The sequence below is a fragment of the Ceratina calcarata genome, unplaced genomic scaffold (assembly GCF_001652005.2).
Source record: "Ceratina calcarata isolate Rehan_Ccalc_2016 unplaced genomic scaffold, ASM165200v1 scaffold209.2, whole genome shotgun sequence".
NCBI classification, from domain to species: Eukaryota; Metazoa; Arthropoda; class Insecta; order Hymenoptera; family Apidae; genus Ceratina; species Ceratina calcarata.
Window position 1 is genome coordinate 502,880 of NW_017142569.1, and position 19,315 is coordinate 522,194.

Here is a 19,315-nt window from a genome sequence, read left to right on the forward strand (position 1 = left end):
GCTCTCCTCCATTCTTCGAGTTTCACGAACGACATTCGCGAACGAACTTACGCGCCTTCCCCCTGTTCCCCCTACACCCGATTCTTTTCACCGTGAAGCGAAACTGATCGTTCGACCAAATTCAGAATTACGGAGCCTTGCACGACGTCTGAATAAAGCAATAATATATCTTTTGTAAAATTGAAAATCTTACAAATATTCATGTCTATTAACTCGCAAATCGTCTGAATGAATAACTAAGGTTTGAAATTCCCACGGCTTTATACAAAAAACTCTGGAGGAATCACGATAGTGGAAATTGAGTAGGAATGGTACAAAACACGTGTAACATTTGTCTCCGTCTCATTATTCGACACTCAGAGGCTAATCATCCGGACTGTTTCTACAATTCGTCGTCCTTATCTCGCCACATTTCGCAATCTCGATCAATTCCCATCGTGTCGGTGCCACCGGGATCCGGGCTTCACGCATTACGGAAAATGGGTTTTTCGAAAGAATACCTCGCTCGTTTCCCTTACCACCCACACCTACCCGATCCGTTTCTTTGGCCCCCACAATGTACGTAAATCTTCCGTTGGCTCCGTGTCCCTTTTGTCCCCGGGTGCACGGGAAATCTTCGAGGTGAAATTGCAGTCGCGAGATACGGAAAAAAGGAGGAGCAGATCTGAATAGATTCGTCTTATCGTTCTCGAACCTGTTCCCATCTCGTGAGAAAGGAAATTCACGTCCCTCGCGGATTAAGTCAGAATTACGATTGCAATAAATAAAAGAATCAATCACTATGTTTAATAGCAATGATTCATTTACATCGCGAATCGAATTGATTCAACGATAGTCTTCGATAAATCGATTATTTTTTGGAATCTAGTTCACACCACAGATTTATCAAATTACAATGGTAGCTGATCTACCTCAACGTAACAAAGGATTACTCGTGTTAGGTTCATGTTATCTACTAATATCGAGTAATACCACGTAAAACTGACAATTAATTAATTCATCAGTGTTAACGATAATACACATGTCGAGGTTGTAAGTTACGTGAAATATGATGACTATTAACGCTTGAAACACACACAGAAAAAGGCGCAACAGAAAGACAGAAACACATGCTATAGTAATGTTATATTGTTAGATGAACACTCACCGGCGTTATTACTGGCGAAATTTTGATCCTTACCTGAAACAGAGGAAGCATAGGTTGTTAGCATGATCGAGTGTCGTCAAGTACCGTATAACAACGTAATGCTGACATCGATTCCCAGCCAAGGCACACTAGACGTAACATATTACGTTAAAAGACGACACTATTCGTGTGACTAATTAATTCTCTGTGAGCGGCGTATATAAATTAACCGACGACCAAGTTATCCAATGCAAACAGGAAAATCCAACCATTAACACCGTACACAACGATTCACGTGACGTGCAAGAAGCTGCTAGGTCATTATATATTTTTATCAGAGGTCACTTAATTCCTCCGATAATAATTAAACGATATTTCAATAATTGTTAAAGCATTATCGATCAGATGACAGAATTAATTAGAATTGATACAATTTCCGTTTAAATGAAAATTTCACTGATATAATACTTGAATATTCTATAAAATATTTTCCACCTTGTGTAGACACACGTCTATTTTTTAAGAAGTAGTTTGGAGATCAATTATTTGAGTAAAATGTTTGAATAATAGCTCAGTATAGGTTCAGAAGTTCGAAGCCGTATTTATTATTGAGAAGCTTTCATATTTATGCCGATAGCGTGAAGCATCTTGCTCCTTTGGATTTAATGGGGACTGACGTATCATAAATCCACGAGATAGAGAGCTGGCGGTCCTAATGGAGCCGTAGTATTCGGGTCAACCTATCACAATACAGTGTTTAAACCATATTTTAGCAGAAAGCTTCATAAAATACGATACAAAAATAAACAAGAATTAACACAACCTGTATTTAGAATTAAAAAATTGAAAGCTTTCACGTAGTATTGTTTCATTTAATAATCAAATATCGTATATGATTTTGGAACATTATATGCAATACAAGCAACGCAACAATAAATGTAAATCACGTTATTAAAAAACTGTGAACCATCCATATTTTTTACGAAAACTGTGACCCTACTTAAGGGATTAAGAATATGCCGTAGAATATAATTTTTTAAAACCTGTCAGCAGTTAAGGACGGTTTTACTTCTTTTTTTATTTTACATTTCTGCGTTGATAACGTCACATTATTTATTAACTGAAAAATTTATTTACCAAGTTCCGCTGTATAAAGCGAATAAACAATACGAAATACATCGCGTATCCGGTGATTTATTCGATGTACCGTTTGCACGCAGGCGAATTTTTAAATTAGTACCGTGCTGAGTGTTGAAACGGATTCGTAACATGCAAATAATTTGCGGAAACGAAAGTAGAAATATTATATAAATGCTGCTGGAAAAATTGAAAGACGAGCATACATTTGGATAAATTTTTGTTCCTTTCAAACGTGTTTTCCGTATCCATAAATTAAATAAATCAATGGAACCGATTGAAAAACTGTGTCTTTCCCGTAATTATTAAAATCCATGATCATTACGGTAGAAACAGTTACAATACACACGGAAATTAATAGCGGTAATTTGATAAACAAATGATTCTCGTGTATTTGCTATTAATAGTGTGATGATAACAACTTGATCATAATAATGTTCGCAAATTAATGAATTCCAACATTTGATATGAGCATACCAAGTAATGTTATTAAATCGGTATTGCATAATAAACTTGACGCTAAACTTCATCTGTAAACTAGATTCTAAATGTAATTTTGACCAAAATGAAAAGTCGAATGTTGGATGTTACAATAAATTACGAATAATTATTTATTTGTAAGATATTGCTAAAATGTCACAATCTAGTAAAATATCAATTTTTAACATTACAGTATTTCATGAACCAAACATGGGAATTGAAATAAAAGTCAACTGCATATCTTGAATTGGCCAAGATAAAAATTTTTCTATCCAAAGGGAAGAAGGCAAAAGGATGGATCTGTCTAAGATTTATCGATGTCTTCAAAATGGAAGATGATCACGAGGAAACACTTTTATTTTTCTCGCCTCGTCCACTTATCGTTAGAAGGTCCTTTGTCACCGAGACTAAGATGACACAGGATCCAAAAGGACTAGTACGAGCCGAGACGTAGAAAAGAAGAAAGGGAGAGAAATGCAAATTTTTAAGGCGACGACGGTGGTTATATTCCGGTCTCGTCCCGCGAAAGGGACGGAAAAAATCCTATGGGGCAAGGTCGACATTTTTTACAGGGTTAAAATTCCGTGTAAAGAAATGGGAAAGAGACACAGGGAGAGAGAGAACAGGATGATCTCTCTGGGTAGTCGCGCTCACGTCTAATAAGAAAAATGCCGGATCAGACGCCGGTATTTCTCGCAGTTTGTCAGATATTACGCGCAAGCGGTCCCGTCTGACGATAAAACTTTATGCGAAAACGAAATTCCATAAAAGACGTCTCGGTGCCGACCAACACTCTGCAGATATTCGCATTCCATTACTGAAGGCTCACACATTTTTTCTCCTAATCAATTGACATCCTACCTCGTTGCAAGTTATATTTGGTAAGCATCGATAACTCCATCGCGGTATGATTTCAATTATAAGAAATAAGTCGTATTTCATAAATATTCTTGATTACCCGTCTTTTCCTTAACTTAATTATACTCAAATAATTGGTTATCGCATTGCGACCGGATGGTAGTTATTTATACGGAGGAAAATTAATCTCCAAAGTGCACCGGTGTATTAAAACTTGTGTCAAATGTTAAATGAAACAACGTTGCACACCGACACCATTTATGACCGACGAGAAAGTTATTGGCTTCTCAGTATTAAAGTAATATCGGTAATTAAAAATAAGTTTAATCAATTACGCGTTCGCGTCAATTTGATATCTGCATAAAGCGCGGTGACCATTTATTTCACAGAGTAGAATTAAAGAAATACAGAAAAATAGAACTGAGAGCAGTTGGAGTAATTGGCCATTCGAACGAAGTACTTAGGGGATCGAGCGAAAGCGATCGTCGAGGAACGATTCGGGAGGGTACCGTTAAAAACTAGAAGGAGGGCAAAATGAGATTGAAAGGGGCGTGGAGAATGAAGGTTACAAGGGAGATGACGGCGTAAACAGCACTCTGTATCGACGTCCGGCTCTTTTCTTCTCGCCTCCATCGTGTAACCACCTCGAGGAGTTTAAGTTCACTTCGACCGCTTTCCTCGAGACCCTTTTTTCCATCTCACCTCTCTTTCAATCACTCCGAATCTACCACTTAGCGCGACCCTTCCATCCATCGGACGTCAATCCTCCCAGGACGAATGGATTCGGCTGTGTCGAATCATACAAAAGCACCACCGTTTCCAAGGGACTGATTATATAATAAAAGCTATATAAAAGTTTCTCGAGACGTAATAACACAGATGAAAAATGAATTCGTCCGAAGGATAATTCTCAGAATTAACAATTTCATTTTAGACATTTCTGTGCCTTCAAATACATACTTGATAAATGAATCTAATCAGAAAATTATTTGTACAATATGAACAGCTATGAAACTTGGTACGTGAATTGAGAATATCACTATCGATAGTAAAGAATCAAGTCATGAAAACCGAACCATTTTATAGAAGAGACAACTTTTGAATGTCATCCGATTCTTCCGCTTCTTTTATCGCAGTCAATACAGTATCGACGTAAAGGGACATTCTGCCCCGATCAAACGGTGTCTGTTTAACAGCGAAAACAGAATCGTACTAGTACAGTGCCGCGTGAATGCTTCTCGCGTGCCACCACAAAGGAGTGTCGTTCCAAAAAGAATCCCACAAAGGGAAGATGTGTCCAAAAGAATCGAGGCCGAAGCTGACGGTCGGATCGGTGGTCGAAGTTAGCGAGAATGATCGGACGCGTCGCTTAGGCGACTGGAAAATTCCAATAAATAGTTGATACTCGTTGCTATGGTCGCAAAATACATGGAATGGTTGCTGCTGCGGGCCGCCATTCGCTTTCCATTTTTGTCTCATTTCCATATGGTTTAAACAGATGGACTTTTATTATTTCTCCTAGCGATCGAATAAGATAGAAGCATACGAGAATATGAGCGAAAAGGGAACATCCTAAGGGCCAATAAGAAGGGAAGAGAACAAGAAAAGATGCCGATTTGAACTCGGCTGAATGTTCCAAGGACGATGATCACGGACGGTCTGACTCGCGTTTTACATTTAAGGATTTCCGTCTCGGAATACTTTTGCGGCTGGTTATTTTTACATTCGCATTTCAAATTCAAAGGATTTTACGCTTGTTTAATGTTCTCTCAGGTTCCAATTCATATAATTTCGATGCAGTAGATTACAATGTTTAAAATACCGCTATTTCTGAATTAATTCCTGTTTGCATGTCATTACTTGGGAAATGACAGAATTGTTGTAAATGTTTTTAATAACGTTTGTCGAATGTATTTTTGTTACAAAAAATTAGTCGAGACTGTTCGTATGAAATTGCAGGTACTTTTAACGTAATACTCATTATCCGAATGTCCTAGTTTAAATTGTACAATGGAAGAACTTCAACGAGGTTTAATTCAAGGAATAAAGGTAACCATTTCGTCAAACGCAGTGTAATCCTTTCCATTGTTTCTAATAAGGAAATACAGCACTGAATGTTTTTTATTCCTTGGCACTCCTTAATTAAGATTCGATGGTTGCAAACGAGACCCAATCGACTCTCCTCGATCGATATTTCGTACAGGACGATTGAACAGAGGGGACAGAAGGGGCAAAGGGCGAATACCTCGAATTCCTCAACTTCGATTATTACATCGAGCACTCATTGCGCGTAGGAATTTTCCAACGGGGTTCACCGCACTATTTTCTCTCGCTGCGTCGGAATGTTCCCTTACTCCAAAGGAAGAGCGCGAGCTCGGAGCGAGTACAGAGCAGACCCACCCACGCGGCTGCCAGATAGAACAGGGACAGAACCAGAGGGATGCGGAACGAAAGGGAGGAACCGAGAGATACGTAAGAATAAAGAGAGACGGGAGCGGAAAGACAGAAGCAGGTAGTTAGGGCATGTATATACTCCATGCTCCTGTCCTCCGATGCTTGTATTTCACGACCTCGTTAAGCTTCGCAGTCGCATTTTGCACTCGACGAGAAGGTGTACTCGCAACAAATAACTTCATCGAAACCGCGCGACCATTTTCCCGGGGCATGACGATTTTCCACGATAGCTGTTCCCTGACCTGTTTGCATATACGATCCACGCTGGAACGAGGCAGTGATTTCAATCTGAATGTCGTTCCGTCAACAACGTTTCCCGTCGGTGAAAACCGTCGCCCCTATCGAGAAATGGAAGGGTGAACGACGCCCGAAGTCGTTGCTCGATTAACGCGCGCAACAAGCTGGACGAGCGTCGCACGGACAAACGGCCGTAAAATCGTTCGTGATACTCGGAAGGGTGGTACGGTTTCTTTATGGACTCGTAAAAATAACTTGAGGGGAACTGGTATATAGCAGCTGACCATAGATCTGGTTTTCGCGTTAAAATCGAAAAATTTTTGAGAGGTCGTAAGAAATCAGATTATAATTTGTATTATAATATTGGGTTATAAATGTGAATTAAAAGAAGAACCAATCTCGAGAAAATGTCGACTGTAAAAGGCTACCAATTTGTTTCGTGCCGAGGCATTTACCGCAAATTTTCAGGGGATCGTACCGAACCAGCAAGACACGTTTTGTCGGCGGGATCACATTTGCCGTTGAAATAAATCACGGTGGCGCGCGAGAGACCATTCTTAGATGCACGCAATTGGCTGTCTGCAGGCGTTACCAAAGCGTAATAAATAGCAGCGCTACGCGCCGTATGGAAATGAGGCGGATATTAAGTTATGACCGATCATTTGTCTTATCGTCTGTGCGAAATTAAACCTCGGAAACGTAAAGTTCGAAGGCAGCTTTAAGGATGTATAGACTATACGCTTAAACAATGCTAGCATGTTGAATTTGTTATTATAGATTCCTGTTACTATTAAAAAACTACCTGCAAAATTTTAAATCAATTTATGGGNATAGTTAATTGAATATTTCCTTCTATATTTTTTAGCACGTAGCTATTTGTTATTAGCACTGTTCTTCCGATGTCTGATTTCTTTTTAATTATAGGAAATGCGTTTTTCTAAGGTACATAAACGTTTGGGATTGACTGTATAGCCAATACATCCTTAAACGAACACGATATTGTACAATGTGAGTACAAGTGGTGATACATATTGCGACCCGTTTCCGTCTTCCACTGAATGCGCCGTAACGATCATACAATTATTTCAAACCGTAATTGCAAACCATTGCATTGTTTTCAGTAAACTAATACTTACACCGGTACACTTAAAATCAAGAGTAATGAGAGATCCCTTTAATCATTATTTCCATCAGCCTGAGTTGATTCTAGAATCAACCATCTCTTATATAAGGAAAAAAGAAAACAGAAAAAACACATAATTGGCCAATAGTTCACGAGACTGTCCTCGCCGGTGTATCGAGCCGCGATGCAACGTTACGCGGAGATGCGACACGGACCATTGTCGCCCCTCTTGAACCAGCAACTCCGGAAGGCGAAAGCATTTAGATAAAAAATTACTTGGAAAGGGAGAGGCGGTTTATCCTTCTCGCTACGCCAAGCGCCATCGTGCGCGGTATATGGTCCGGAGAACGAATGGGTACGTCGGCGCGAATAAGGAGTGGAAAAATGTATTTTCTCAAAAATTATTCTCCGACCCTTTCTCTTGCACGCCCTCGATGTTACCTTTTTTCCCCCTCGCGCTCATTTCTTCTGGCCGTTAAGAGGGAGCGGTCGGTCGAGCCGCAGTCATCCCAGCGCCAAAAAGACGATTCAACCGCGAATCTTCCGTCGCTACTTTTATCCGGACCGATAAATCCTCACAACGGCGCGCGGCGCGGCGCGACCGGTCGGCAGGCAGAAAGAAAATTTTCACAGCCAAGCCATTGGATCAACGGATCTACGTGCAGGTTGGCTGAAATGATATTTCAATCCGGACGGGGGAAGCTCGCTCCCGGTGCACGCCCCATCCCCTAAGCCCTGCTAATGCCACAGATGATTGATACTAATAGAAATGCGCTCCGCTCCGGAGTCTTTAAATAAACGAAACTGGACCCGGTTGGTAAATCGAAACAATAGCGAGCAACAGAAGAGAGGAAGAGATACGACCGAGGCGAGTGTCGCTGGGACATTCAACTTTGACCTAGTCTCAAACCGTGAAGTTCCGTTTGACGAAGCGATAAAAATTGGTCAATAGATTCAACATAAAGTTGTTTAAACTACTTTCTAATAATAACCGATGCTGCTCTAGTATCAGAATACTGATTAAAGAAGACCTTATCACATTATTCACTATTTTAACCTTTACATTTCGAAGCTGTTAGTAATCGACTAACTTTCGCAGCGATGTTTTCGAACTACGACGCAAATTCACGTTTTCGAGAACCGTTTCAACTGGTGTTAACTGCATTCAGATAACGTGGAGATGGTAACCGAGATTTTGGAAAGACTAGAGAGTTCTTTAATCCCACGCGTCGCTGCGCTGGTCGGCTAGATTATTCACTCTCATCCCTCCAGCTTCCTTGATACGAGTACATCGCATGGATGGAGCCTCCGACACTCCCCCGAAATGGCCTGGGTTCCTCTTCAACTGCACGAACCGACGTTTCCGTGGCTGATTTAGAGCCACTAATCTCGACAGAGGAATATCCTCGGCGCAGAGCAGGGATAGGGACACGCGGCACGGGATAGTTCCCAGAGAATATAACGAGTGTGGCTCGTGTGGCGTCGTGGTCGGTCAAGCAACAAGGAGGGTTTATGGAACAGAGGCGGGCTAGAATAGTTGACCGTCGTCCGAGCGTTTCGAATCAATTCTTGCCACGGGCCTCTCGTATACGCTGCACGTAGGGATACTGCGGCTCCATTTTCCAATAATATAGCCGCTCCGTGGGACGGAGCTCTGGACTTTAATCTTGTCACTGTTGGACGATGATGTAGGACCACAGTAAAATTACACACGTCCTCGGTGTACCGTAGAGATGGTGAAAATGGGCGACGCCGATAAAAACCAGTCAAAACGGGCCGGTACTAAATCGGTGGATCCGGATAACAGAAATTGTTACAAATAGAAGGATGTTCTACCGATGCGGCAATTATAGGATTTTTGTTTCACGCGACAATCCTAAGCAATGAAAAACGACCATCAAATGAACGGATAGGAACAGAAATTATTGATGTAATATTGGAAACCAATAAGGCTGACACGATATTCGATATACATAGTTATAATAGCGTCAATTTTTTATCCAGGCACTGGATCTGATAAAGTGAGGTTCAGAGAAGTTATAGTCCTGCCTCGATGACACCTAAAATCGTCGTTAATGACTCTACTTCGAAACGAGAAGATACACAATATTTATGTATGGAGATGCGTGAATACAAGATTGATATTTGATAATTTACTATTCCATTTACATAAGCAGAAAACGCGTAGGTTCTCTTTTATAAGAATAATTTTTGTTATTTTGAAATAAGGTAAAAATTTTTCTCTCTTCCGACCTCTCGCCTTACTATCTTATCAGAGTTCATTCTGCTATCACAGAGGATGAGCACGGTTTTTCTGAACTTCTAATTTTCTCATTAAATGTACGTCGCAGCTCTTCGTACTAACGAAGTATTCGCGGCAGCCATACCAAGTCACAGGCGTATCATTGCCCGGCCTTAAGACTGCAACGCTCGCGTTTGCACTGGTTAAATATAATAACAGCGGAGAATCTCGGTTGGCTTTCGTCGACGGAAATCTGGCAAAACACGCGACCACAGGTTGCTGCTACGCTAGCGCGACGCGGCAAACAGAAAAAGCGAGAAAACGAAAGACGTAAATGGAGGGAGGAGATGATGGGGAAAAATGCAATTGTGCGACATATACTTTTTCGTGGACCTTCCGCCGCGGATGACACTTTATTAAAAATCGCGACTGTGGCCACGCGGCGGCGCGATATTAAATTGGCAGGATATTAAAGTATGTTTCGCGCGAGCAAGGCGAGAATCCTGCTTGACCCGCTTCCTCCTCCTCCTCCTCCTCCTCCACGTCCGCCACCTTCTCCACCCTATCACCGTCGCGAACATGTTGCGTGTCTTTGATCCATTAAAACTTGCGAGATCCCAAGGACGGTGCACGACCGTGCTGTTTTACGATCCGATTAAAATTCGATGAAAGTACTATAAAGGACGATTAAATGCAAATCTTCTGTACAACGTAATTATTCAATTTATGGAGCGCGCATTTCATACACTTCAGCGAGTCGTTCGTTGAAAACGAACGCAAATCCGTTGATATCGTTGAACTTTTAATCCTTTGAATGAAGAAGCTGAATGGAATTCCGAGGGAAAGGAGTATATTCGCACTTCGTACGAGTTATGTGTTTAATACTCGTAATTTAATTTCTTGCCCTTTGTTTCATGTGTTCTGTAGCAACCATCCTTAGTTGAACTTCAAACTCCGTTTACAAGGTATATAATGCAGGATACCTACACGCTACGATAATTGTGTTTAAAGTAGCGTGTATGCATCCAGTAGCGGAATCATGTTAATTGATGCTTCGCGTAATCTCCTTTGTTTTCCACATAATCAAAAGTTTATACCCTTATCGTCTTTCATCATTGTTGTCAAACGAAAAATAACATAATACAAATAAAAATAATAGAAATTAATACAAAGAGCAATTTGGATTTATTTAAAGAAAAGGTCTTTCGGCAGTAGTTAAACTCGTCTTCTTTTTAAATAAAAGAGAAACCGCGTACGCAGGTGCGGCCAACATTACACGAGGTACCGTATGGTCCTGCATTTGACGAAGGCAAAAGAGTAAAGAGAGAACGAGGGAGAGAGAGAGAGAGAGAGAGAGAGAGACGCAGGATAGCAGGAAAGAGTGCGAGTGAAGTTCTCAAGTAGTAACAGCCAGGCTGTGGTCAGACGCAGCTGCAGGACGAACGGAGACAGTGGAATACCGCATTGTTCCACGGGAAAACAAAAGGATCAGGCTCATGGCCAGACGATTATTCGCCGTTTAGCAGGGCGAAAAAAGGGCGGCGAGGGACACTCGACGGGTACGAGAAAGAAACCAGCAAGGAGAATAAAGCAAACGCGGCCGGGCAACGGGACAAAGGGCGTTAAAAGAAAAAACGAGCCGTTCGTGGGTGGAGCGGAGGAAGGTAGGCGGACGAAGAGAGCAGCAAAAACTGTTAACGCGGAAAAAGAACCGAGGGGGCGGTCGACACGGTTAATTAATAATGTATCCTGATAACGTCCGCGGAGTTTAATAATATGGAAAGTCGATGCAACGGCTGATAAAATTTATCTTGCGAAATTTATTCTAATATCAAAGTCGGTAGGCGAAGGAATTTCGTAATTTAATATTATTCTTCCAGAGTAATTAATTGACCGCCTCAAGGATATTAAAGATTGCAGCGGGGTTGAACAGAATTTTTACTTAAGCTTTCGTGGTCACGTCTTATACGCGAGTCCCGCGTTCTACACGTAACTCTTTACTACTGATTATATCGTTTGTGTTATAAAAATTTTATTAAAAGGCTAACTCAAGGCAAGTTATGCAATACAACCCCGTTTCTCTTGCTTTTAGCGAGCTTTATAGCTCTGTAACGCGTTATGTGTTGCCTGTATAATGTGGGACCAAGTTTAACGGAGTCAATAAATGCGAGGGAGCGTGACGCTCTTTTCCAACATTTCCAGTCGCACTCTTTACAAAAGGTGCCTCGATACGTTCAACGGCGCAGCTTCTTTTGTGCAGGTTCTGCGACAAAGTTCAGCCTTGGCGCCGTGCCACTGCGTCTCCTTGGACTGTCTTTGTACGTCGGGAAGCTTGTCGGAATAATGTTCCTGACCCTTCTACCCCCTCACTGCCACTCATCCTATTCCCGAGGTACGCGCGATTTACGACGTGTTAAAAAAGTTACGGTAAATGAAGTTCTTTCAACGTTCCGAGCAACTCGGAGATTAGACTGGAGGCGCGACAAAGATCGGCATGTTGCAGATTCACTGAAGAAAATTGTAAAAATGCGCTAACCGAACGAGCGTGTGGCTGAATATTTAAATACTCCCACGCTATTTATATAATAAGAAACATCGTTAATAATAAATTTTTGTATGCACTTACATTTCATTTTTATTACGCCTATAAGTTTGATTATATTTATTCAAGACGTAAGTTTCTACGCTAACTCTTAAAGGATAATTCTGATCGAAATTAGAGGGTATTCATTCATTGAGAAGCGAAGTTGTGTCACAACGTGACCCATAATTGTCAACGACGACCAGTTCCAATTTACAGGCATCCAGACCAAATGGAAGATTGCTAAACACTCCGACAAGTCGAAACGGTCGTATTGTCGGTTCATTATGCGAATTACGATCGTAAACCGGCCGAGTTACGTCCTCCGCAATAGCGGGACAGTCAAAATTCCTTTATCTGGTTGCGTTCGGTGGGCCCCGGTATCGTCCCGATACTAACATCGTCGCCGGTAAATAGCCCGGCTAGGACGAGTAAAATTCGCTCGGCTGAAATTCACGCAGCCACGATTCGAAACCCCGGGGGTCGTTTGCGCTTCGAACCCTCTTTCGGAGATTTCGGCACCCACCCCCGGCCGTTGGATCTACACGGATCTCGCGCATGTGAGAACCTTTGGCTTTATTATATTTAGCGAGTGCAAACAGTCGTTGCTGCAATCTACGAAGCCAGCGTGGTAGAGCAAGCAGGTAATGCTGCTTCCAAAGTGACTCTATTATTGCAGTCGAATATATTATACAAACATGGCTGCCGTCGGTTAAACCCCCTTACCGCTTCTAGCCTTCGCCTCGGCCCCTTCGGCGGGCGCCGTGCCTCTCCGTCCCCGCGGCAATCTCACCCCCTTACGTCGCGATGCAGCTCGCGCGTTCTCCCCGATTCCCCTCCCCCTCTCTCACGGCTTTATGCATTAGTGATGAAGTGCTTCCTAACCTGAAATTGTCTTTCTCACCGGGACAAGCGCCGGCACGCCCGCCGGTCTACGTGGAACGAGCGGTGTGCTCTCCCTCTCGGATCTTTTCTCCTTCTTGGCTATTTTCAGCCGCTCGCCGAGAATTATTCAACGAGATGTTTTAATATTCAGCCACGCTCGAAGCTGACTTTTACATCGGCAACCTCGTTCCGGGCGGTAAGGGAACGCGGGGCGAAATAGTTTGGACGATAAGGGCGGAAGGAGATACGGGACGGGAGTACCGATGTTCTTGATAACGAGGGGAGTTGATATTGCTAATTTTGTTAGAGGTGCCGGGCGCGGTTAAATTTTAATTAAGTCGCGGAAATGGTTGTCTGAACGGATCTAGGTACGAACGTATTGAGGGATGTTCGCGATATATTTCTGGAGCTTCACTGTCTTCAACTTTAATTCTTTATAACATTTAAATCACTTTACTACTATAACGGTTTTGTACGTATTTATATTCTATTGTAATAAAAATATTTGACCGATGCACTTTTTTCTGTATCAAAGTTATCCCAATCCTTTCAACGCTTTCTGCCTTTCAGCTAGCAATTCTCAATAAGCTATTTAATTCTCGATGTTTCAAAAAAACCATAATAAAAAGGTTTCGATTATAAAAATAAATAAACATATTTTATGAGACTCGGTTAAGAAAAATAGATTATTTGTTACGTGAAAAAAGCAGGAGATATAAATCTAAATCGAAAGAGATCTGTGAACAGCATAATATCTTGCCAGAAGGGACAATCGAAGTAATCGAGCAGTCGCGGATCGAGTTCAGATCCATCAAGAAGCTTGGGAAGGAAATTATTATTTTTAATATCGGAAGTCGAAACGGCTGCGGATGAAGGCGGGAGCTTTCGGGCTCGAGGACTCGCCGAGGACGACATCGTGGGAAAGAAACGAGCCAACGGGATCGGCTCGCTTTCGGGGGCGAAATTAATTTCAGAAAAAGAAAACAGCTGATATCGATTCATTTGAATATCCAACTCTTGGGCTGGGCTTAGACCGCATAAAGGTTCGGCTCCGATATCCGCGGGATATCGATAATACCCTTTCAGACGAATAATTTTATTTCTGCCTGGCAGAATATATTAGTTCCTACGGGTTCGTGGTTCCGCAACTTATATCTCCTCCCGTGTTTGAGCTTCCCTATTCTATTCTAGCTTCTCTCTTCAAACGAAAGCACCCGCCGCGCCGCGTCCCGCTCTCGTCGTAAAGGAAACTTTTACGAGACGTGCACTGCAAGAATTTTTTGTATTAAATTTTATGTACACGCGCGCCTCACACGAGAACGCGCGGCACATCTAATCGCGTCTGCGGATCAACGGCAACGGATGCGCACTTCTAAATTGAAACAAATCGTAACGACTACACGGGATAAAAGAAATCCAAAGTTTTAAAAGATTTAAGTCGTATATACTTTTTAAATATAAACAGTGTGCGGTTCTAAAGTAAGCTTCCAATGATGAGAAATAATATAACTCGTACTTTATATCTCCAGGGTAAAAAAGAAATATTTACAGGAAAATGATGAACGCGTACTGCAAAGTCGTAAGACAGTTTTTAGCTATATGTATTTTCTAATAATAAATAAAACATGAAGACAGTATTGCAGCTGCTTGTACGGCTCCATCGTTCTTTTCAACTTTTTGCTTTCATTCTGAGAAGATCGTCAATCCCTCGATAAACTCGCGGTACAAAGTTAGTGTTTTGCTTCGCATCGTGCTTGCCCGAAGGTGCAACCGCGAAATTGAGCCGGCCGATCGATGATATTGAATAATTCTGACTATTGCCTTTGGGAGATTGGCTTCCTGAGCGAAATATCTTCCCTCAGACGATTACCGATATCAGTTTCTTTAATCACAGAATACATAATATTAAATATGTGCATACACATTGCCCTCTAAAAACCGAACACGCAAGGAACAAAGTCAGACGCAATAATTTTCGTAATTGCAATTTCATTAAAATCGTAATATAATTCTCAAGCAGTTAATCTGCTTGAAAACTGCCAATGCTAAATAACTATGAAATTCGCGATTTCAAATTCAATTAAACATAACTGATTAACTGGCCGACCTCGCACGAAATTTCCATTACGAAATTATTCGATTCTCGATACATTGACGAATACTATGATCAAATCGGTTCGATTCGTGAAATGTAAATTTATGATTCGAAACGGACAATGGCTACTGCTTCGCGCGACCTGTTTCGATCTCAACTGCACAGTCGGCAACCACGGCGGCGCGTGGCGTTCGAAGCAATTTATGTATTTTTATCAACTGCCCGATCTCGCCGGCTGGAAAGGATTTAATGCTCCAGATATGAGGAAGCTCGATACCGATCGGCGAATACAGCCGAGGTGATGTTTTCAGAACCGCTGATACCACGCCGATGCACCCCCACGGTGCGATAACAAAACGGGGTGCATAATGAATATACATAAACTGTTCCTATTGACACTGTTAATTCCTATTTACACGCTGGTTAACAGTCGGAGTTGAACAAAGAATCAAAGGAAGTGAGATATAAAAAATTCTAAGGGAACAGGAAATAAATACGTGAGAGCTTATTAGCATTGTGAAGATTTGGTAGTTTCTCGTCGTTAAATAATATAAAGAACTTGAATGCTTGTAAAATTGTTAAAATAAATGGACTTTTTTAATAAACGATCTTTGATTTTATATATTTTTCTCCTCCTTTTTCTCTTTAAGTGCAGGACAGACGATTCTGATACCAAAGAATTGATACGGGATGATACTTATAAATTTTATTCATATTTATCCATTTTAGATTATACATGCTTCACTTAAGAATGTGTTTGTGTACGTGAAAATGTACCATTGAATCAAATGAAATGGATTAATCAGGCATAGCAAATTTAATGAACACGAGAGAACGGAATATGAATATGAATTAAATAAGGTTCCGATAAATTAAATGGAATAGAAATTTTCGTAACGAGATATCAATACCGTTCCATATGGATATATAGCGTATTCCATATGGATATGATTCATAAAGAACTGTTTTCATTTAATATAATCAGTTACTCTGACATGTTTTCATCGCAGGCTGACAAGATTCAAAACGGAAGTACAGATTGACATCTAAAACTGTGACAAGTATGAATTTTTAATTCAACAACAAATTAATTTTTCTTGAGACTACGCGATTAAAAATGAAAAATTTGAATGCTTGTGCTGAACAACCGTTTAATTATTATTCTTAATGAATAATTTATAGATCAATCTTCTATCTCAAAATTGTTAATTTAATAGGTAAAAAACTGTATGAGACATTTCAATCAAGCACGTTGTTCATTTTATTATTTCGTTAGTCGTCGAAACGTTTGTGCGTCGAAATATAATCGAGATTTTTCCTCGTCGCTTGGTCGGCAAATTTTTCCTCTACGAAGAACCCGATTTCCCTTTCAAATGGCCGCGCGAGTCCTATACCGTGGCTGCCGTATTATTTGGCCACGTGAATGGATGAAAATTGCCAAAAATAGCCGGAAACGGATGTGCAGGCGTGGCTCTGCTCGACGGGAGCACCGCGTTCGAGAGAGAGAGAGAGAGAGAGAGAGAGAGAGGGACCCGAACGAAAAAGAGAGAGTGAAAGAGCGAGAACGTACGATCGCAATAGTTCCATTACGGCGTTTTCGAAGGCATTGCCGTCGCAAATTATCCCGACTATACACAATGCTAGGATGTGTACCCAATGACACTGCATTCTTTCCATCGTGCCAGCGATATTGAAAAATTGTCATGTATTGCGCTCTACTAAATGCCAATACCAATAGCCACGAGCGGATGAATTGTTCTGATCAAGAAGGGTACCATAAATGGAAGTCTTCCGGGTCGAATGCCTGTCTCTTCGCTATCCTAAGCTCCTCTTCTTTTAATTAAGGAAAAAATCGATATTACGTGAAAGCTTTTGCTACTAATAATGTAATTCGGTTTAAATTCCAATGTGACAAAATTGACAGAGTAACGTTTGACATAAATAATAATCTTCGAATATTAATATTTCTGAAATATGGATTATTCATTAAGAAACTTTTGGTTTAAACTCCACTTGACGTGTCGCGAGAATATAATATTATTAAGTAGAATTCTAATTAATTTCAGATAACCGGCATAAACGAGCTCCCTGAACAGATCACAGTCGTCGAGAACGAGCAAGTTGAAGAATAAATCGTCAGTTCCCGGATCCAGTTACCCTCGTGTGTATGTGCGTGTGTAATGATACTTGATCCGCGGCGGTGCCCGACAGGACCGGCCCGGGATGAGGTGAAAACTTTTTAAATAATTACAGGGAATCGCGTCCTAGGGTCCGACCGGAACTAGGGGCTGGCGAGGGCCAGGGGTTGCAATTGAGTCGGATAGAGCGGTGGTGTGCTTTGCCACCATCTCCACCCCGTTTTCCCTTACACATCCGCCCCCGCTTCCCGACGCCGCGAACTCTCCGCACTCCGGGCTGCGGGCATTAATGGGAAAAGTTTGCTTTTATCTTTTAAACGGCCGGCAACACTACTAATTTCTAACTTCAAGCGTTACTTGTACCTACTCGGACGATTTCGAGTAGGTAGAACCCCGATGCGATGTGGGCTGCGATGGGGCACCCTCGGTCTACCACCTCGTAATGTCGCCCGCTCACTATTTTCCTGGCAGATAGAGGGTCGTCGTAATTTGTTCTTTCCTCGGGAGATATATAAAGAAAGTGGAAAGAAGATATCGCTTGGGCGCGACGCGATGCGGCGGCCCTTCTAATTCTCGTTTTCTCTCTTGAGCCCGTTCTCCTCGCTATCTTGTAGAATCGGGGCTTCGGTGCCTGTTAAAGCTACGCGACACGGATCCGAGGTATGGGTGACTTCGTGGGCGTTTCCACGGTTTCCGAGTTTGTCCCGGTTTTGTTCTTGTAATGGCTCGGTTTATTCATTTTTAACGAGGAAAAGGATTTGAAATTTTAATTAATACATCACGGTTGGGAGTTCTCTAGCAGAGGAACGTGTTAATTAAAAAATTGCCGCCACCGTATACACGTACGAAATTCGAGAACAAAGTTCGTTAGATCCACCGGACTATTAATAATATAACTAATACGATAACTATATATTATTTACTGGATTTACTAAAAATATTTGTACATCAATAAATAAATGAAAAGATGTGAAAAATAAATGTGATAATTCCTTTTGCTGGTCTCAGTCTGAAGTTTAATATAACCAGGATTTTAAGCAATGGAACTTACTGTGAATCACTTGACTCAATGGGAAAATTCGGGTCATCCAGAGATTTGTTCGTCCCAGATTCGCCTATTCGTTTAGGCGGCGCGTGAAAGTTAACGAGTGGCGACCGCGCGCTGCCTGATTTATAATCGTTATCATCCAGGACGATCCCGACGATAACAAGGAAAGCCGAGAGCTCGACGTTAAGTCCTTAAGTCTCAGCCTGACCGGCTTAAAAGTGTCACGGTTCGTTGCCCCGTTAGGATTCCCATCCCCCGAATGGGTCGCCACGCTGGGGGAGGACAGGGAGAACGAAAAACGGTCAAAGAAGGCGGTCACGATTCCGTGAGACGCTATTAAGCTGATTTCACGTCGCATTTAAAATAAGCCGTGAGAACGGCCTCGAAGGAGCAACGCCATTCGCGGCAATTACGAGAAGATCGTTGCATGTTGTATAGTCTCGAGCTACGCGTTAATTAATCCTCCCGCACAGGATGGTCGAAAGAGCGAGAAAGACGGACAGTCCAGATGGGATCGAAACGGGGGGTAGGGGCGGTTGCCGGTTTGGAAAACGAACCTGGGAGAGGCGAAACACGGTAGGAATGTAAGAGATCATTCTTTTTGGAGACGAGTACGGATTCCGTTACGTTTATTGGTCCCGTTGGTATTGATTAATTAACAAGAATTGTCAGTGGAGAATAATACTGTCCCTCGTTATCGGAAGATGTACATGTGCAGCGTGCAGAGTTAAGGATTAAAAATAAAATGGAAATTAAGTTCTCATTGCAAAGTAGATTGTCGGATGATGGAATATTAGCTGAATCTCGTTCTGCATTGATTGAGTGATTTTTTAAAACTGACCGTGAAGATAATTATGCTTGCCATTTATTGATACTGATTCAGTAAATTAAAGTATGTTTTATTTGTAATA

The 19,315-nt window shown here is 41.6% G+C and overlaps 1 protein-coding gene across 1 annotated transcript in view; it reads right to left on the reverse strand.

Annotated features, from left to right (window-relative positions):
• The window catches only part of LOC108622162 (agrin), a 286,403-nt gene that overhangs the window by 179,830 nt on the left and 87,258 nt on the right, over positions 1–19,315 (reverse strand). The window contains 1 exon segment of the mRNA XM_018019866.2: positions 1,148–1,180. Coding sequence (XP_017875355.1) covers positions 1,148–1,180 — 33 coding nt within the window.